The sequence below is a fragment of the Engraulis encrasicolus genome, chromosome 23 (genome assembly GCF_034702125.1).
Source record: "Engraulis encrasicolus isolate BLACKSEA-1 chromosome 23, IST_EnEncr_1.0, whole genome shotgun sequence".
NCBI lineage: Eukaryota > Metazoa > Chordata > Actinopteri > Clupeiformes > Engraulidae > Engraulis > Engraulis encrasicolus.
In genome coordinates, this window is record NC_085879.1 from 8852829 (window position 1) to 8874527 (window position 21699).

General features: G+C 40.8%; 2 protein-coding genes across 2 annotated transcripts; both read left to right on the forward strand.

The window, feature by feature from the left end:
- The first annotated feature begins 534 nt into the window (after positions 1 to 534).
- Positions 535 to 10363, forward strand: LOC134440539 (saxitoxin and tetrodotoxin-binding protein 1-like). Its single transcript, XM_063190649.1, has 11 exons — positions 535 to 693; positions 1142 to 1284; positions 1384 to 1448; positions 1942 to 2067; positions 5480 to 5584; positions 6040 to 6116; positions 7256 to 7398; positions 7817 to 7893; positions 8466 to 8588; positions 9238 to 9342; positions 10213 to 10363. Exons 1-11 carry the CDS (start codon positions 586 to 588, stop codon positions 10230 to 10232), a joined length of 1092 nt encoding a protein of 363 aa, XP_063046719.1. The 5' UTR covers positions 535 to 585; the 3' UTR covers positions 10233 to 10363.
- Positions 10364 to 12196: 1833 nt separating this feature from the next.
- On the forward strand, positions 12197 to 20536 carry LOC134440540 (saxitoxin and tetrodotoxin-binding protein 1-like). The gene is made up of 11 exons (XM_063190650.1): positions 12197 to 12354; positions 12665 to 12807; positions 12901 to 12965; positions 14610 to 14735; positions 15582 to 15686; positions 16111 to 16187; positions 17998 to 18140; positions 18492 to 18568; positions 19153 to 19275; positions 20162 to 20266; positions 20428 to 20536. Exons 1-11 carry the CDS (start codon positions 12247 to 12249, stop codon positions 20445 to 20447), a joined length of 1092 nt encoding a protein of 363 aa, XP_063046720.1. The 5' UTR covers positions 12197 to 12246; the 3' UTR covers positions 20448 to 20536.
- Positions 20537 to 21699: the final 1163 nt, after the last annotated feature.

Below are 21699 nucleotides of genomic sequence, written 5' to 3' on the forward strand. Positions count from 1 at the left end.
TTGTTTGTTAACTCAGTGGACATTAAACTGGCCTAGGCCATCCTATTGATTCAAATCTTTGATCAAGCATGCAGGAATGTTGACATTGTTGAAAATGTTGACAAAAGATGTTGACAATAGGGCGAGATGATGACATATGGCCTATAATACAGTAGGCCTATATTTGCCATAATATGTTATGCTTTCCATATTAGCAATGAGCATGCTAACCACTGAACACAATAGATAGAGTACTGTGAAACTGGTAACTGGTACTGTGAAACACACACACACACACACACACACACACACACACACACACACACACACACACACACACACACACACACACACACACACACACACACACACACACACACACACACACACACACACACACACACACACTTGCATTTGACCAATTTAAGTAAACCAGAAGAAAGTTTGCAACAAGAGGGAACACACTCTGGACTTTCTGCGGCTGTCAAATCAATATACAAATAGAGGAATAAAAACACCCACATTACGCAACACAGGGCCTCAAAAAGCAGAGGAGCTGGTGGCTGTGTGCTGCAGAGCTTTGTCCATTCTAGAGAGACGGTCAACATGCGCGCCCTCACGACAGCCACTGCCATCTTGGCTCTTTTAGCCCTCACTGGAGCAGATCCTGATTGTGAATCGTTGATCAAGCCTCTGGATATGAAGGAGCCACCGGTGAGTGCTGCAAAGGCATTCACATAGGCTATAGCCTACACATACACAGGCATACACGCACACGCGCACACACACACACACACACACACACACACACACACACACACACACACACACACACACACACACACACACACACACACACACACACACACACACACACACACACACACACACACACAGAGAGAGAGAGAGAGAGAGAGAGACAGAGACAGAGACAGAGACAGAGACAGACAGACAGACAGACAGAGTAAAAGGCATCAAAATTCCACCTTATTGGGTATGTACTAACAGAAGTGGGAGAGAGAATGTTTGTTTGCTGTAATTTGCATGAATAATTGCTATATTTTGCGATACCAATAATTATACACAGACAGACAAGAAGAGGCAGACAGGCTGGCAGACAGACCGGACGTAACGGTGTGTTGTAAACTCTCTTCTTCAACAGGTCACGGGGAACTGGCGGTTTCTCACTGGCTTTGCCGATCATGAGCTGTTTGCCAACTTACTGAAAACGCTAAACAATTCCTATTTAACCATGACACCCACAGAACAGTCAGACACGTTCCTAATGCATGTGGGAAATATGAAGTAAGTGTTTCCAAAACTGATGGAAAAATATTCAATCATAAAACAATGAGAACTTATGTGGCTGGTGACGCCAATATTTTGTTCTTTTTCCCCTGACAGAAAAGGGAAATGTGAATTTGCCACAATTAAAGCTACACTCAAAGATAATCGTCTGCACATGGAAGGTAAGTAATATGTTGGACTGGCTATCCACCATTGTCCTCAAGCAGTGTGTGTGTGTGTGTGTGTGTGTGTGTGTGTGTGTGTGTGTGTGTGTGTGTGTGTGTGTGTGTGTGTGTGTGTGTGTGTGTGTGTGTGTGTGTGTGTGTGTGTGTGTGTGTGTGTGTGTGAAATGCACGCACTGAGGGTGAGTAACAACCAAAAGCATACATTACTAGTTTTTAAACCCCTAGACCAATGAGAGAAAGAAGTTGGCTAGCTTGAAATCTGTGTGAGTTTGTGTGTGTGTGTGTGTGTGTGTGTGTGTGTGTGTGTGTGTGTGTGTGTGTGTGTGTGTGTGTGTGTGTGTGTGTGTGTGTGTGTGTGTGTGTGTGTGTGTGTGTGTGTGTGTGTGTGTGTGTGTGTGTGTGTGTGCCATGACCATGTTAAAGATACAACAATATCTTCTGATTGTGCTTAATAATGCCCTTGTGATGCTTGCTATTTGGATTTTGACAGAAAAGTTCCAAGGAGAGCCGATGGTTATTGTGATTGAAAATCTGCCCAGCTCCAACCCTGACTATGTTGTGTCAAAATTTAAGTATGAAATAGGAGGACTCACTATAACAACACTGTACCTTTTTGGTAAGATTCCTCTATCATCTACTTTTTTCCAAGGCAAGATGTGGGTTCCTCTATTAAGACCGCACACACCATACAATTGTTTTGCCTGCCCTATGTGGTTGTGTGGTTGTGGTAAGATATTAAAACAAGACTTATGAGTAGCCATTTCAAGATGGCTGAATCCAAGATGGCCGAATTGTTTGGCCCATAACTTCTGACTGGGTGGATTTTCCCCACATTTTTTTAGCTTTGTTTTCACAATAGTAGTTTGTTTTTAATTTATGTATAGATATCAAAAATAAAACTGCTCAGCTCTGCCCCAAAAGGCAAGCCCGCTTCCAGCATTTTCTGCAAGAATGCAATCTACTCCTAACTCTTACTCCAACTTTTGAATGAGGCATACAGCTGAAGGGTGGGATTTGATCCAGCAGCCTTCTGATGGGCTTAAGAGAATGTGACAGTTGAGATGGAACCCTTTATTGGCAGCACCTGTTCTGATTTTCTGTATGGCAGTTAGTATTGAAGGGTCTATTTGTAAAACAACAATTTTTGACTTTTGCATTTTATTATTGGAAACGACTGTTCAGACGTCATTTCACCCATGTGCAAATTATTGCCATTCAAATATTTTGAGAACATACTTTTAAATGACTTTAATTGCAAAACGGTGTATCTGACAGAACACTTTATTTTACAAAACGGTGAATTCGCCATAACACTTTATTTGCAAAACGACGTTGCATTCTATTTGAATAACAGACGACATGAGAAGCGTGGGGAAGCTGCGCTAACTGTCCTAACCTACCATCAGTCAGCTGACAGCAATAAAGAAAGAGGATCTGACCGGAAAAATAACAGAAATTGTGCTCACAGCACACAACGACAAAGTATTCAAATTCAACGGCAAACTTTGTCTTTTATGAGCTCCATGTGGACATGTGGAGAGGGAGAGAGAGGGAGACAAGTGCTGCTGAAGTGTCATCAGCTGATGTGCGTTACAGTGTTCCAATGCCTTTCAGTTGGTAATGTAATGTTGTTCCTGTGGATGTTTCTATTGTGAAGTCAAGAGGATTTCCACTCTGTGCCACTGCCTTGCGATAGATAGGCTATTACATGTTAATTTTAAAAATTATGAGAATATATTTATCCGAGTCCTGATCGGGGAGGTACACCCGATTCCGATCGAGTCGCACACCACGTGATCGGGGCCGATTTCCGATCACGTGATCGGATCGGGACGTCCCTAGTTGAAACAGGCGAGAAACCCGCGAAAACGGCGAGTTTTGTCCTCTACTCTGATGATGGGTCTACTACCATGCCGAAATATCGGACCGACAGCTGGGGAAACGCTGTCAAAAACTGCCGTAGTGCGTCGCTTATATCGCTTTGCAAAGAAAATAAGTATGTTCGGTAATTGTGTACAAACTTCCTCATAATTTTACTATTTCATGTATCTCATTGATTATTGTTAATCAGGTATTGTACCTAGGGTTCCATTCGTTCATGAAAAATAATTTTGTTAACTGGTTGAAGCTGTTTGGCAGGATGACGGCAGATATGCTGCATGTGGGTATCAGTTTCCACTCGTTTTTACCACTTTTCTGATCCTAAGTTGATAATAATACGTAATAAACTTTCAAAACATGTGTCATTTGGCTTCAATTAGCTCAAGAAATACTCTGATGAAAAAAAAATGTGAATGATACTTAATGCCCAGTACAAAAATGTCAATTTCCCAAAAATTCTCAAAATGGAGATACACCGTTTTGCAAATAAACCCTTCGTACTCTAAGGCAGAGGGCAGAATCACAACAGTTTCTAGTTTTCAGATCGCTGTTGGTAGCCTCTTACTGCAGATGGGGTCGCCGGCGGGCCTATTCACTATTTGCTGAAAATACTCAACTACATCATAACAACAGTGCTATGACAGTGCAGAGAGCCTTAAGTAACATATTGAGACATAGACATTACAATTTTGGTGACAGTAAGGTTATAACATAGGTGATGCACTAAGGGGTTAAAAAACTAAAAATAATTGGCATGTTCTTTTCACAGGTTGGAGTCCTATCCCTGATCTTTCTAACAGTACTTTAATGAAGTTTATAGGTTAAACGTTTCAGTCACAAATGAATGTCTTGTGGCAAATGCCCTGACCTCTTCAGAGAGGCACTTCAAAAATGAATAGGACACAGTCATTGGGCCAACCCAGCCATTTTACACACCTGTCATTTAAAAAGTAATGGGAGTTGGGACATGATCTTTTCACCGTTTGGAGTAATCTTCCAGAGCTCGCTAACAACGCTTCAACTAAACTTCTAGGTGAAATTGTTGATGTTTTATGAACAAAAAAGCTTCCTAGACTCTGACCTCTAGAGTGGTGGAATGCTCGGCATGAAGGTTTTGTTCATTGTTTTCTGGGACCCAAACTTGCACAAAATCGCAGAAAACGAATAAACGACAAGGGGTATGGACACACAAAGCATTTATTTATTAAATCTCCAAGCCGAGCCGGTCGTTTTAGTGTTTGAACGGTGTCTCTATCTCGAAAAGCCTAGGAGGAGAAGCGGTTTCCATTTTTACTGACTTGCACAAGAGAAGCAAGCAATAAACTGGACTTAGAGATTACTATAAGTGTGGCAAGCCCGCTTAATAAGAGTAAGAGTAATTTATTTGTCACATACAACCTTAGCCTCGTAGGCTGGCCTGCAGTGAAATGACTTAAGCAAGGCACCTAACCCTATACTGCTCCAAGGACTGTAACCAATACCCCGTAAACAACAACTGTAAGTCACTTTAGATGAAAGGGTCAGCTAATTGTAATGTAAAGTTAATGTAATGTAATAAAATATCAAGACATTTTGCTTCAGAGACCGGCCACATTACAAGAATGTGTGCGTCATTTCCAATGACTACATAATAAATGGACAAAGCATCTGTGACGTCACCCATAGACTTCAGCAGAGCTGAGGTGCAATTCTCGAAATTGTATTTGCTAACTATGTTAATCACTTGGTTGCAATGAAATTTCCCTTTGGAAACTACCAAAGTTGTAACTGATTAACAACTACGCTTTCGAGAAACACACACAGATTCTGAACAGCAACTGCTGTTTTAGTGCAACTGAGCATCGGTTTCAATCCACCTACTCCACCTGAATCAAGTCAACTTCTTAGCCAATTTATTTGTTACTCCCTATGATTTTTAGACTCCAATACTCATTCGTAATGTGTCCCCTATATGTGTTTTTTGCCCATCTTGCATTACATAAGAAGCTGGATGGAAGAACATTTGTAACAGTCCGTTTATTACATCAATTTAACCTTCAATTTGTGTGGTGCAGTTCACCATATGGTGTCTTAAATGTTGACTTTTTAAAATATAGGTTTATATACGTATACAGCATATAATTAATGATCCCTTCTGGCTGCAACAGGGCGCTCAGCTACGATTTCAGACACAATGCTGCAAGCATTCCAGAAACAAGCAGAGTGCATGGGCTTCTCTGGACCTCCACACTTCACCTATGATGGTGTTACAGGTAAGCAATGACAATACTACTGCAGTCCTGCACCTAGGGGCCATTTATACATACCCGGGCATTTCCAAACATGAAGATTCTTTTCTTCGTTTGTGCCTTTCGTTTATATACAAATTGAGATTTTTGCTCTGTAAAACGAATCTTCCTAAAAACTCCCTCTCATTCTCCTTACCATGCTCAGGCTTAACTGAACTATGACAGCTCTTAGTAGCATATTTATGCGGATTTGGCGATGATGAGAGATATTTTACTAAAGGTAGAGAAGAAAATATTTGTTTACCGAAATACCCGGGAATGTAGACGGCAGCTTACGAGATTGATTGAGATTGAGCATTACTGTGAAGACTACTATAAAGAAAGTATATGCAGGTTATGACCCATTTACTTTATCTGGCTGTCTTGTATGGTTCAATCATGAGTGCATAACTGCTTTGTTTTCTGATTTACATGTGAAGAACTTTGTGACCACGACCAGCACAAAGCAAAATGTGAGCCCCTTAAGAAGACACAAGAAGTCACAGATGTCACACCGGTGGGTCACATGAGAGAGAGAGAGAGAGAGAGAGAGAGAGAGAGAGAGAGAGAGAGAGAGAGAGAGAAATATGAAAAGGATAATATGGACAATAAAATTATTGTTTGGGTCATACTAACTGGCACTGCAACATGGCATTATACCAGAGCATTAAGATCACGCGTCTATCACGACATTGCAAGTTAACACGTCCTCCACAAAGCACAGTCGATCATTTTCGTGCTTAGCAACAGAAATTTGCCGACACGGCAGGAAAACTCTGCGAACCTGGTCACATGACAAAAGTGTTTTCCCGCAGCGTTGAGGACCACGGACCACCACTTTACTTGCAAAGGTGTCGCACCTCAACACGTAATGCACGCGCATGAAATAAATACACCTTTGCATGATGCCACGCTGGAACATAAGTACAAAGCCCAGGACGGTTACATGGCACTATTCCGACATGCCGCTATACCAACATTGATGTTTATTATCAGAATATCGGCACGTTTCCCATCGAGATATGCCATGTCTGTGGTTTGTGCTACGTTGCTCAGCTTTTAGCAGTTTAGGCAGAGTGCATGCAGTTACCCTAATCGTAACGGGTACCCTAACCCTACGGCATGTCAGATGTCGGAATAATGGTACGTCGAATAGTGGTTTCCCCCTAGACTGAGTAAAGCCGACTGTTGACTCCGTCGAACAGTCTGGCAAAAGCTAAGAGGAATCCGTCTCCACGGAGGGTGGGAGGTGGTCTGATCTTACTCTACCATTTCATTGGAGTTCCGAATTCAAATTAAAACTAACATTGTGCTTTATTAGCATGATTGTTACGATATAGTGGTGCAAATGTATACAAATAACAAAACAAAAGTGTGAATAGCATTACCTTAACCAATCAGCAACGTTGATATACATATACATGTTATAAACCTCATGAGCACAATTTACTTGAGTAATCAACTGTGTCGATTTGTAAAACTTTGAATGCAAAGATTAAATCATGTTTGTCCAATAACATTAGCACTTTTTATACATTTTGACCACACTTTAGTAAACTGTGCTCACGAGATACAAAACGTTGTCCCAAATTGTAAACACTGAGAGAATTAGTATATTGTCTGTTTTTAACAAGAATGTTTCGTATCAACTGACAGTACATGGGAAAGTGGGTCCTCGTGATGGAATATGCAGACCATAAATTATTCATCGATGTCCTAAAGAAAACCACCAGTTTCTGGATGTTATGGACACCTACTGACCAAAAAGACACCTTCACTATCAACCAAGGAACTATGATGTAAGTGATACAAAAAATAAACAAGATAAATGACATTATATGTTAATGCAATTTGCAAAATCCATGTGATGACTGTTTACATTTGGTAAATTGAATTGATGATTCAATGATTCAAATGATCATCCATTCAGAAGAGTGATGGCGGTTGGGGAAAGTTATTGGGTTTGGTGCAGCAATCGGTAGTGCAAATCACAAGAAAGGAGACTAATGAGAGTATATGCAAGACAGGATGGGGTGTGTGATGATGATTGTCCTTCCAGTGTTCATGTTCTGGAGAGAGGAAAATAGGCCGCTTTTGTATCTTTTTGAAGAGACCCCATTGGGACCCTGGAGGCTAATCTCTGATCTATTGTGGAATTGTGAAAAATGTCCATGAAATGTGTAATGTAATGAAATGTTAATATTGTATGCTTTACAGGAATGACACTTGTCAGTTCCTCAACAGCAATGCAAACCTCTATAACATCTATGGAAGCAGCTTTCTACAGTCAGCCGGTAAATTCTTTATCTCCATTTGGGATAGCCTGGCCCTAGCTATCTGTAAGCTTCGGCTACACTTTATCAGACACGATTGATAATTAAGAAACTGTTTATAATGAGCGTCTTCTAGAATCAATATGATGTAAGGTTCTAAGCTGCCAACATATAACTCCCATGGCCCTTTAGGAAACTAGAAACTTTTGGGAAATGACTGTGTGGGGGCCTTAGCAATTGGCTAAAATTGGATAAAACATTTCAGACTTTTTCACAGGTTACTCCTCTCACTTGAAACTTGTACTAAATTAAGCAGCTCTAGACCTTCTGTATGAAATAAGCACAAGGGTATGGTACATAAGTTCCTGGCTACATCTGGAATATTTTGTATTCATCTGCCTCTGACAAAGTGCAGCTTCCAAAACCTGAGGCTTACTAATTAGAAATTTGGTCTTGGTCTTGATGGCTCAAATCTCATTCCAAAACCGATATTATTGTAGAACTGTGATATGCTGGATAAAAGTGTGACCAAGTGAACCAAAGTGATATCCCGGTCAGGGACTCAATCCTCAACATCTGTGGATCTTTTTCAGTGGAGTATGAGGGCCTTGAGGTCACCACAAAGGGCTTTTTCCTCAGCTCGGGAGCTGATACCCTAGTGATGCACTTCGAGAGCCAGATGGCAGGGCAGCATATCAATTCACTCTCCCTGTTCAGTAAGTGTTATAAGCTGAATGTTTTCATGTCTTACTCAAAGCTGCATGTGTTTTTTGCAGGTTTGCTCACTTACAACTTACAATGCACGAGTACTCCAACACATTACTTTTATTGATACTAACGTAGTAACGTAACTGACTCCTTTCAAAAGTAACGATACCCAACACTGCTGAGACAGCTAAGTTGGCTGTGACATCTGGCCATTTGGTCAATATCCCATTGCAAATGTGGCCCTTGAACTACAATAATTGCCCACCTCAATGTGTGTGTAGCAAGGCAGAATCTGACGAGAGACATGTAACATTTCAGTGGGTTTTCAGGGACTCAACTACTCTAAGGCAGGGATGGGAAAATCATGATACAAATATGTAGTCTTTTTTTCCCCCACAATGTTTGAAGATGAACAGTAAACAGGCGGCACCTTGACTCAGTGGGCTAAGGTGTCAAACCAATCATCAGGGAACTGGTTTCAAGACAGACCTGACTTGGCATTCACTAATCCTGCCCCATCTCTCTACCCACTTATTTCCTTTCATCCTCTCACACTGTCCTATCTTAATAGAAAAAATGCGTAATAGCCCAAAAAAGCTTGAGTAAGAGGGCAAAATATCATTGCATCTTGTGGTTCACAACTCTGTTTTCCAAAAGGTCGGACAGGGCAGGCCTCAGCCGCACATGTGGAGGCCTATCTGCAACAGGCTGAGTGCTGGGGCTTCTTCAGAGATGCCTCTTTCACTTATGATGGAGTTACAGGTGAGTGAGTTGTACAGCTACAACTGGGAATCATGATACTGTATGTCTTTTACTGAATGGTGCTAAATGAAGGATTACATGTATACTACAAGATATAAGTCTGGGGCAGCCGTTGACTAATGGGTAGGTTGGTGGTCTTAAAGCTGGGCTTACACTGTGCGACTTTTGCCCCGATTTGGCACTCGCACGACTTTTTGGGGTCGGGCCAATTTCTTGCTCAATCACAGGTCAATTGTGAGTCTCGCATCGTGCAGTGTACATGGGGTAACGACAAGCGATTTCGCCTCACGATCGTGATATCGCAGGGTCGCAAGAAAATCAAAACTGTTTGAAATCCTGGTCGTGCCTCGGCAGCAAATCGCACAGTTAAAGCAGTGCTACGACCCAATTTGACACTACACATGCACAAGTTAATAGGGCCATGCGATTCGCTCTTGATCGCGTCCTCATCTCTACCTCAGGTGCGCATGTTCCCTCCTCTGCAGCCCCGGGAAACACGCGCGTGGAGTTGCACAGTCGGATCATTCTGCTCGCATCCGACCATCGGCTCGTATAGTATGAGGACGTGAGTCGTGACTTTGTAAATCACGAAATTTCCTTGTGCAGTGTGAACAGGAGCTTAATACCCACGACTGAAAATAACGCAGTGTATGTCCGGCTTAAGATCAGAGGGTTGCAGGTTTGAATCTCGCCCTTGCCACGCCCTACACCTCCATTCATGGCTGAAGTACCCTTGAGCAACGCACCTATCCCCACATTGATCCAGGGACTGTAACCAATAAACTGTACCCAAGTAACTGTCAGCTAAGTGTAATATAATGTAATGTAAAATCTTCAATATTGATTTCTGTCTATATTTCTTTTTTTCAGAGCTCTGTGAGAAATCCTGATTCACTTTGACACAAAACCATCTATTGTAAATCTGCCATTACATACTGTCAAATAAATTTCTCTAATATAAAGTGTCTTGTAAGGAACAGGCTATCAAAAATATATAAATAAAATCTGATGAGTGCTGATAACGAACACTGGGTTTTTATTGGTTGATATTAAGTGTGAACTCAAGGAAATGGGAGTTTTCTGTCCGCTAATTCCCAAGTAAGGTTTTACACTTCTCATTTATTTATATTGGAAGAAGGCAGAACTACTTACTAGACTCTTACGTCTCTTTGACGGGCCTATTCACTCTTTGCTGAAAACACTCAATTATATCATAACAATGTTGCTATGACAATGCAAAGAGTCTTAGTAAATCAATTCATAATTGGTCATTACCCTTTGATGACAAAAAGTTTTATGTGGAGACTGTGTTTTAAATATCTGTAAACAGTAAACAATTTACTAGTGGATACCTGTCAGAACTAGGTAGAGTTGGGATAGACAGTGCTAACAAAAATCTCTGTCTGCACTGCATAAAGCACACATGCCATATACTGTACCTGTGATAGTGCAAATAATTATTTTTTCAAGTCAACATTATAGGGCACATTTCCTACTTCTATAAGATTTTATACTGCTCAGTTTGAACATGCAATATGCTTACACACCCATCCAGCTTTCCCAAAGGCCAACGTCTTGGAAGAAAATTCGTTATTGCACACTCTGACCTTTTTTGTTTGTTAAGTCAGTGCACGTTAAACTAGCAAAGGCCTGCTGATTAAAATCTTTGAGCAAGCATGTGGGAATGGTGATAAAAAAACATTGGCGAGATGATGACACATGGCCTATAATATATAATTTGCCACAATATTGTATGCTATCCATATTACAGAACATATTAGTAATGACAGTGAGCATGCTAACCACTGAACACAATAAATGAGTACTGAGAACCTAGTATAGAGTGATGTAAGAGTTTGGACGTACACACACACACACACACACACACACACACACACACACACACACACACACACACACACACACACACACACACACACACACACACACACACACACACACACACACACACACACACTTGTGCACACTCTCTGATTCCTGTCTTGCTTCCTTCCTCTTTTCCTTTTTATTTGCATTTACAGAATCACAACTTCCTTTCTCCAGTGCTATAAACACTATATTAATAACCCTGAGGTATCTTTTTTGCTTGTATTTTGGTATTTGTATGATGCATTTTTAAAGACAACATTCTGGGGCGAAAAAAGAAAAAAAAGATCAAGGAAGCCTGCTTTTTTAAATAGAAATGTTGCTTTGTGTGGGCAAACAATTGCGCTATTGATACACTACCCTAAAATATCATATATTTGTCTAGACATCGTTAGTTCTCGTTTATACAAACCCCAACTCCGATGAAGTTGGGACGTTTGGTAAACAGTGAATAAAATCAAAATGCTATCATTTTCAAAACATTCAATCTATTCATTAGATGGAGAATAGTGAAAAGACAACATATTAAGTGTTAAAACCGAGAAAAAATATTGTTTTGGGGGACATATGTACTCATTTCTAATTTGATAAATCCAACACGTCTCAAAAGAGTTGGGACGGGGACAATAAATGGCAGCAAATGTTGAGGAAGACTAAAAACAAAACAAAAGACGACACTTAACAGTTAAATACATTAACCGATGAGATGATTTTATATAAAAAACACACACACACACACACAAACGCACACATACTGTATATGTACCCTATAATTGCATCATTCATAATTCCTGGTGCCATTTGAATGATGCATATGACCAGTTTAAGTAAACCGGGAGAAAGATTGCTATTGGGAGGGAATAAACTCTGGACTTTCTGCAGCTGTCTGCAGCTCTCTTCAAATCAATATACAAATAGAGGGTTAAAAAACACCTTACGCAACACAGGGCCTCAAAAAGCAGAGGAGCTGGTGGCTGTGTGCTGCAGAGCTTTTTCCATTCTAGAGAGACGGTCAACATGCGCGCCCTCACGACAGCCACTGCCATCTTGGCTCTTTTAGCCCTCACTGGAGCAGATCCTGATTGTGAATCGTTGATCAAGCCTCTGGATATGAAGGAGCCACCGGTGAGTGCTGCAAAGATATTCACATGGGCTACAGTGTAGCTGCTACACACACACGCACAGACACGAACACACACACATTCACACACACACACACACACACACACACACACACACACACACACACACACACACACACACACACACACACACACACACACACACACAAACTTTACCTTATTGGTGTACTAACAGAAGTGGGAGAGCTGTATTTTGCGATACCTATAGTCATACACAGACAGACAGAAAGAGGCAGACAGGCTGACAGACAGACAGGACGCAATGGTGTGTTGTAAACTCTCTTCTTCAACAGGTCATGGGGAACTGGTGGTTTCTGGCTGGCTTTGCCGATCATCGGCTGTTTGCCAATTTGCTTAACATGCTGAACAGTTCCTATTTAAGTCTGACAGCCACAGAACAGTCAGACACTTTCCATATGCATCTGAAAGAGATGGTGTAAGTATTTCAAATACTGCTAAGAAAAAATATTCAATCATAAAACAATGAGAAATTATGTGGCTGATGACGCCGATATGTTTCCCCTGTCAGGAAAGGGAGATGTGAATTTGTCACGTTTAATGTAACACTCAAAGACAATCGTCTGCACATGGCAAGTAAGTAATATGTTGGACTGGCTATCCAGCATTGCGTGTGTGTGTGTGTGTGTGTGTTTGTGTGCGTGTGTAATGCAGTGTTTTTCAACAACTGTGCTGTGGCACACTAGTGCGCTGTGAGAGATCCTCAGGTGTGCCGTGGAAAATTATACAATTTCACCTGTTTGGGTCTATATATTTTTTAAATAATTAATTATTATCTGCAAAGAATATGCCGCTGTCTAGTGCAGGCCAGGGATCACTGACGCATACTGTGGCAGAGATTCTTAACCATAGGGCTTTGAAACGCGATCACATTCTCGTGGGTCACAGAATGCTTTCAGTTTGGCACTTTTGGCAATTAGGGCCGTGGATGTACATTATCAACTAGGCACTGGAGACAGCATGCACCTTTTTTTGCCCCAGTGCAGTGGTCAGCTGCTAAACACCACTGTTTTTTTATTGTTGTCCTCATTATTATGGAGAGATACAGAAGAACAAGATGGCAATACTTCGCAGTAGGCCAACATGAATGGGGAATGATAAATTACCAGCCGCAGTGTGAAGTGTATTTGCCGATTTCTTCGACTTTTGCTTTAGTAGTTAAAAATAAGCGATTCAAACAGTACTCAATGGTTCCAATTACTGAAGAAAGAAATCCGTTTTCCTTGTGTCCCCCAGAACACATTTATTTAACACAATTTGCATGATATATAAAGGTTTTCTGTTGTTCCGTTAGGCTGTAGCCTCTGTTCTGTTCTCTCGTTGCATTTGCACTTCTTTAAGTAAACACATCTTGCATCAACAGTCAGCAGATTCATCCCAAATCGCAAATTTAGAGCTATCACAAATGTCAATTCAGAGTTCAAAGCATTCGAATGTGTGAATGATTTCTGGGTTGCTAAACTGTGAGTAGATTGGAATTATCATTGAATATTTGAAGTCAATTAATATAGCTTCACCCTTATGAAAAAAAAACTTCAAGATTATTATATAGGCCTATAGCTTAGGCCAACTTTTTTTTTCAAAACAGGACTACAGTAGGCCTATGTTTTGTTTGTGTTTAAAATACAGTCCTTTTAAATAATAGGCTATATATATAGGCCTAGTATCAATTATTTAAAGTTTTTGGTCGGTGGTGTGCCACAGGATTTTTTCAATGAAAAAAGTGTGTGTTGGCCGGGGTCATTTCCCGATCCAACCCTGTCTCTCTGTCCCACTCGCTTCCTGTCACCATTTCAGACTGTCCTATCAAATAAAGGCATAAAAGCCCCCCCCCCAACAAAAAAAAAAAGTGTGCCTTGGCTCAAGAAAGGTTGAAAAACACTGGTGTATGCCTGCACTCAGGGTGAGTTACAACCAACAGCATACGGTAGCTAGTTTAAATATAGACCAATGAGACAGAGAAGTTAGCTAGTTTTAAATCTGCCTGAGTTGCATATGCGTGTTTGTGTGTGCCTGTGTGTGTGTGTGTGTGTGTGTGTGTGTGTGTGTGTGTGTGTGTGTGTGTGTGTGTGTGTGTGTGTGTGTGTGTGTGTGTGTGTGTGTGTGTGTGTGTGTGTGTGTGTGTGTGTGTGTGTGTGTGTACCATGACCATATTACAACAATATCTTCTGATTGTGCTTAATATTGCCCTTATGATACTTGCTATTTCGATTTCGACAGAAAATATTTATGGAATGCCGATGACTATTGTGGTGAAAAATCTGCCCAGCTCTGACCCTGACTATGTTGTGTCAAAATTTAAGTATGAAGTGGGAGGACTCACTATAAGAGCACTGTACCTTTTTGGTAAGATTCCTCTATCATCTATTTTTTTTCTCAGGCAAGAGGTTGGTTCCTCTATTAAGACTGGTACACATCATACAATTGTTTTTCTGTCCTATATGGTTGACCTGATCCTTATCACAATGTAGGACATTAAAACTAGACTTATGGGCAGCCATGGCCTAATGGGTAAGTAGATTGGCTTTAGATCAGAGGGTTGCTGGATGGAATCCCACCCTTCAGCTGTCTACCTCATTCAATGGTTGAAGTGCCCTAAATCTATACTGCTCCAGGGAATGTAATATCCTGTAATATCCTGTAAACAACTGTAACTGTTGCTTTGGATGAAAGTGTAATGAAATGTAAATGTAATGTAAAAAGATATGTAGACATTTTGTTTCAAAGAACAGCCACATTACAAGACTGTGTGTGTCATTTCCATAGACTTTATATAAAACGGACAAAGCATCTGTGACGTCACCCATAGACTTCAGCAGAGCCAAAAATCAAACCAGGGGTGCAATTCTCTAAAGTGAATTCATTGCTAACTATGTTATCTACTTTGTTGGTTGCAATGCAATTTTCCATTAGCAACTAACCAAATTGCTAACTGACTAACAACTATGTTTTCAAGAAACACACCCCAATTTTGAACAGCAACTGCAATTTCAGTGCAAGTGAACATCGGTTTCAATCCACCTGCACGTCTAGTTCCAAATATGGGTGCAATTACTAAAGAAATGCACTAAAGAAATGTTAACCTTCAAATTGTGTTGTACAGTTCACCATATAGTGTCTTAAATGTGGACTTTTTAAAATGTACACTTATACGTATATGGTATATAATTTGATCCCTTATGTCTGCAACAGGGCGCTCAGCTACGATTTCAGACACAATGCTGCAAGCATTCCAGAAACAAGCAGAGTGCATGGGCTTCTCTGGACCTCCACACTTCACCTATGATGGTGTTACAGGTAAGCAATGACAACACGACTGCAGTCCTGCACCTTAGAGGCCATTTATACATACCAGGGCATTTCCAAACTCGAAGAACTCGTTTTTGCCTTTAGTTTACACACAAATCGAGATTTTTCCTCTGTAAAACGAATCTTCCTAAAAACTGCTTCTCATTCTCCTTACCGTGCTCAGGCGTATGACAGCTCTCAGTGGCATATTTATGTGGATTTGGTGATGTTGTGAGATATTTTGCTAAAGGTAGAGAAGAAAATATTTGTTTATCAAAAACCTGGGTATGGCAGCTTAGCGATTATAAGACTGGACATTACTGAAATAATACTATAAAGAAAGTATCTATGCAGGTTATTGTATTTCCCATTCTAGTATGGTTTTGAAAATCATGAGTGCATAACTGCTTTGTTTTCTGATTTCCATGTGAAGAACTTTGTGACCACGACCAACACAAAGCAAAATGTGAGCCCCTTAAGAAGACACAAGAAGTCACAGATGTCACACCGGTGGGTCACACGAAAGACAGTTTTGCCAAGTCTGCTTATTATAAGCGACCTTGGGCTTCTTTTTTTGAGCAGTGGCTTTAAATTTTGTAAAGTCGGGGGTTGCAGCTTTTTTGGGCTTGTTCTTTTTAGGGTTGGGCTTGATGTTTTCTTCTGCTCCTCCACTGTTTTGAATGTGTTTCATGTGTGTTACTTCATGTTTCTCAATGGCAACCCGTTTTTTTCTCACTCATCCTTACGAGTCACCCTACTACAGCATTGTTAACTCCCACTCTCTGTGGTCACTTGTGTGGATAGCTTTAGCTGCTACACAGACCCCCGCAAAGAGCAAGGTCTTCTCTGACTAGGCATGCGACTGACAACCCACCCTTTCGGTCACTTCTTTTGGGCTTGTTTTCGCAATGCCAGGCAGTCGCTTCTTTAGGGCTTGTTTTTACGAGGCTAGTCGCTTATTTCTCGTAGAAAATCTGGCAACACTGATGAGAGAGAGGGAGAGAGAGAGAGAGAGACCAAATTGGAAAGGATATTGCTTAAAAAATGTCATATATGGACTATAACATTATTTTTGGCACATCCTAACGGGCACTGGAACATGACATTATACGGTATTTATATAATATATAATTTATACCAGAGCATTAAGATCACGCGTCTATCATGACTTTGCAAGTTAACACGTATTCCACAAAGCACAGCCGATCATTTTCGTGTTTAACAACAGAAATTTGCCAACACGGCAGGAAAACTGTGCAAACCTGGTCACATGACAAAAGTGCTTTCCCGCAGCGTTGAGGACCACCACTTGACTTGCAAAGGTGTCTCACCTCAACACGTAATGCACGGGCATGAAATAAATACACCTTTGCATGATGCCACACTACAACATAAGTACAAAGCCCAGGGCGGTTACGTGGCACTATTCTGACATGCCGCTATTCCGACATTGATGTCTATTGTCGGAATACCGGCTCGTTTCCCACCGAGATATGCCATGTCTGTGGTTTGTGCTACGTTGCTCAGCTTTTATCAGTTTAGGGAGAGTGCATGCAGTTACCCTAACCCTAACCATAACCCTACGGCATGTCAGATGTCGGAATAGTGTTATGTCGGAATAGCGGTAGCCAAGGACAGTGTCTAGGAGAGAGCCTGGATGTCAAAAGAGCACTCTCTTGACCCTACCGTGGCTCAAGCAATAGGGCACTGGACTGCTGTGCCAACCTGGGTTCGATTCTGGTCGGGGTCCTTTTCCGACCCTTCCCCGTCTCTCTCTCCCACTCGTTTCCTGTCAATATCTTCACTGTCCCGTCACAAATAAAGGCAAAAAGCCCACTAAAAATACTTTTGAAAGTAAGCGTTCTCTTTCATTGTAAAGTGTGCCTTCACTTTATTAAATCGTGTGCTCAACTAAATAATGCTTGCACAAGTTAACCTATTGTGGACTTCCTGCTAACGTTCACTCATGCTTGCTCTCACTGTTATTCTTTTTTGCCCATGTTATAAACCTCATGAGCACAATTTACTTGAGCAATCAACTGTGATTTGTAAAATGTCATAACTTCACTTTGAAAGCAAAGATTATATCAAGATTGTCCAATAACGTTAGCACTTTTTATACATTTTGGCCACACTTTAGTAAACTGTGCTCACGAGATACAAAATGTTGGCCAACATTGTAAACACTGAGTGTGTAGGTTTAGTAACTCCAGCCCACGATTTAGGTAAGGTGTGCACAATCTATTGACATGAATGAGAGAAAGAGAGATAATTAGTATATTGTATGTTTTTAACAAGAATGTTTCATATGAACTGACAGTACATGGGAAAGTGGATCCTCGTGATGGAATATGCAGACCATATGTTATTCATCGATGTCCTAAAGAAAACCACCAGTTACTGGATGTTATGGACACCTACTGACCAAAAAGACACCTTCACTATCAACCAAGGAAGTATGATGTAAGTGACACACTAACAGAAAAAGAGTATACAAAAAAATAAAAAAGATATATTACATTATATGTTAATTCATTCAGAAGAGTGATGGTGGTGGGTGAAAGTTATTGGGTTTGGTGCAGCAATCGGTAGCGCAAATCAAAAGAAACGAGACTAATGACAGTGTATGCACGACAGGATGGGGTGTGTGATGATGATTGTCTCTCCAGTGTACATGTTCTGGAGAGAGGAAAAAAGACCATTGAAGAGACCCCATTAGGACCCTGGAGGCTAATATCTAATTTATTGTGGAACTGTGAAAAATATCCACGAAATGTGTACTGTAATGAAATGTTAATATTGTATGCTTTACAGGAATGGCACTTGTCAGTTCCTCAACAGCAATGCAAACCTCTACAACATCTATGGAAGCAGCTTTCTCCAATCAGCCGGTAAATGATCTATCTCCATTTGGGATATCCTGGCCTTGGCTATCTGTAAGCTTCGCCTACACTTTACCAGACACGATTGATAATTAAGACAGAGTTTATAATGAGTGTCTTCCAGAATCAATATGATGTAAGGTTCTAAGCTGCCAATATATGACTCCCATGCCCCTTTAGGAGACAAGAGGGGGCTCAGAATAAAAGGAGTTCAATATGGAGGCGTTAGCAATTGAATAAAATTTGATCAAAAATGTAAGACGTAAACACAGGTTACCCCTCTCACTTGAAACTGGAACTAAATTGAGCAGCTCTAGACCTTCTGTATGAAATAAGCACAAGGGTATGGTACATAAGTTCCTGGCTTCATCTGGAATATTTTGTATCCATCTGCCTCTGACAAAGTGGCTTCCAAAACCTGAGGCCTATTAGTTAGAAATGTGGTCTTTGGCTCAAGGGTCGATGGCTCAAATCCAATATTATTCTTTAAATAACTATGAGATGCTGGATAAAAGTGTGACTACAAAAGTGTATAAGTGAACCAAAGTGATATCAGGGACTCAATCCTCAATATTTTCATCATACTTTTTCAGTGGAGTATGAGGGCCATGAAGTCACCACAAAGGGCTTTTTCCTCAGCTCGGGAGCTGATACACTAGTGATGCACTTCGAGAGCCAGATGGCAGGGCAGCATATCAATTCACTCTGCCTGTTAAGTAAGTGGTTTAAGCTTTGTGTTTCATATCGTACTCAATGCTTCATATGTTGTTTTTTTTTAAGTTTGATCACTTTCAACGTGTAAGATTTGGACTTTTTAATTGTACACTGGGATGATTGCAGTACACCGAATCAGACAGCTGGATTGATTTTACAAGTGTCATGCAGCACCCATAGTGGATACTTTCCCTACAAAACATTTTGGTAACCTGGCTCTCACTAGATCTCCGGAATTCTGCAATGCTGTGCAAGCTCCACACACAGATTTGGGAGGAATTCCCTTTTTGGCAGATTTAGGTAGATTACCTCAAAGTTGAGTTGAAGAACCAATCAGGATCACCAATATGATGTGACAGTCAAAGAGGTAGTCATTGTAGAGAGGAAAGAGGAAGATGCAAAAAGCGAGAGTTGTTTCAGACAACAATGCTGGTTTGCATGGAGGAGTCACATGTCGTCTGCATCAATTCTGCATTACAATTATTTTTTTAATCTTTGAGTGATTTAAGCAGAATTCTGCTAAATGATAAAAAATGAATACACATGCTGATTGATTTAGGTCAGAGGTGGGCAAACTACAGCTGAGGCATTTCATCAGGCACACAGAGCCTTCGACAGAAAGATTTAAAAAAATGAAGAAGAGGGCAGAAACATCATGAGAGCTTGAGGTTCACAGGGGCGGAGCACTGGTATTGGTACAGAGGGGGCGGGAGATGTGTCAGAGGCGTTAGGCCCACGAAATATTGTACAATGGGGCCCCTACAAGATGTTTGGCAATCGAAAGCCACTGGCAGCAGCCCCCCCCACAAGTGGTGAGGCCGGGGGTTCCTGGCCCCTATGCCTGCCCCCCCCCCTCCGCCCTGGGTTCACAGCTGTGTTTTCCAAAAGGTCGGACAGGGAAGGCCTCAGCCGCAGATGTCGAGGCCTATCTGCAACAGGCTGAGTGCTGGGGCTTCACCAGAGATGCCTCTTTCACTTATGATGGAGTTACAGGTGAGTGAGTTGTACAGCTACAACTGGGAATCAAGTAAATTAAAACATACATGATACAGTATGTTTTTTACTGAATGTTACTGAGTGCTTAATGAAGAAGGATTACATGTATACTACAAGATGTAAACTTCAATAATGATTTCTGTCTGATTTTCTTTCAGAGCTTTGTGAGAAATCCTAAATCACTTTGACACAAAACCATCTATTGTAAATCTGCCATTACACACTGTCAAAATAAACAAATAAATAAAATATGATGAATGCTGATAACGCTGCGTTTTTATTGGTTGATATTAAGTGTGAACTCAAACAAAATGAGAGTTCAGTCAGCAACTTCCAAAGTACCGTTTTACACTACTACTTGAAAGCCTCTTACTGCAGATGGGCTTATCGACGGGCCTACTCACTTTTTTGCTGAAAACACTAAACTTCATCATCAGCCTGATCCCTCAGAATTATGGCCCCTCTTGTTTTCTTGTCTTTGTCTTAGAATTCCGTGGAATGGACACAACATGTGTCAGTTTCACAGATTTTGCCAAAATTCCTTGCCCTGGTCACAAAGTCTTTTCCGTGATGCACTCACAGAAGTGCTTTCTATATTCTCACAGCACTGTGAGAAGTCTATCATTAGAAAGTAGATACCGAATTCTAATATTAACCCTATCCAGACCGGAGCTCTTTTGACATCTCATAACTTGGGAACCGAATGGCGTATGACCACCGAACTTGGAGGGGATGATCTTCAGCCAAAGAAGTATGAATGACATCAGTTTGGTGTCATTATTGGATATTATGACATCATTATGACGTAATTTCCTGATTTTATTGCCCAAAATGTCACCTTAATGTATTTTCCATCTAACTTGGGTAATGCACATCAATTTTGGTTATTATGTGCATCAGACCACTTCAAATGTTCACTAGGGTGTCTGATGCTAATGAAAATTTAAAAATATATGAAAAATTATGATGATGAGACTTAGATCAGTGATTTATATATAGGGTTAAACAACAACAACAAAAACGCTATAGGAATTTAAGTTGTTCCCTGACTAAAACAATCCCTAACCTTAACCTGTCAGTAAAGACATGCTCTTGAGAAATGCATTTTCCAGATGGCTGATAGGCTATCAAATGTATGTAATAAACGAAAGAATACTAGCTGTGCCCAGACCAAAACCATCCCTAATCCTATCCTGTCAGTGTTTTTTTGAGGAAATAAAATCTTGAGAAAACACAAGACTGTGGAAACATAGAGCTGTGGGAATAAAGAGAAAGCACTTCCATAAGTCAATCATGGAAAACAATTCCGTGACCAGGGGCACATAATTTTAGCAAAGGTCTGTGTCTCAAAAGTCCGTTTCTATTCCATTGAATTCCATGTTGCCGCCATAACAATGTTACTATGACAAGGAAAGTAGTCTTAGTTAATC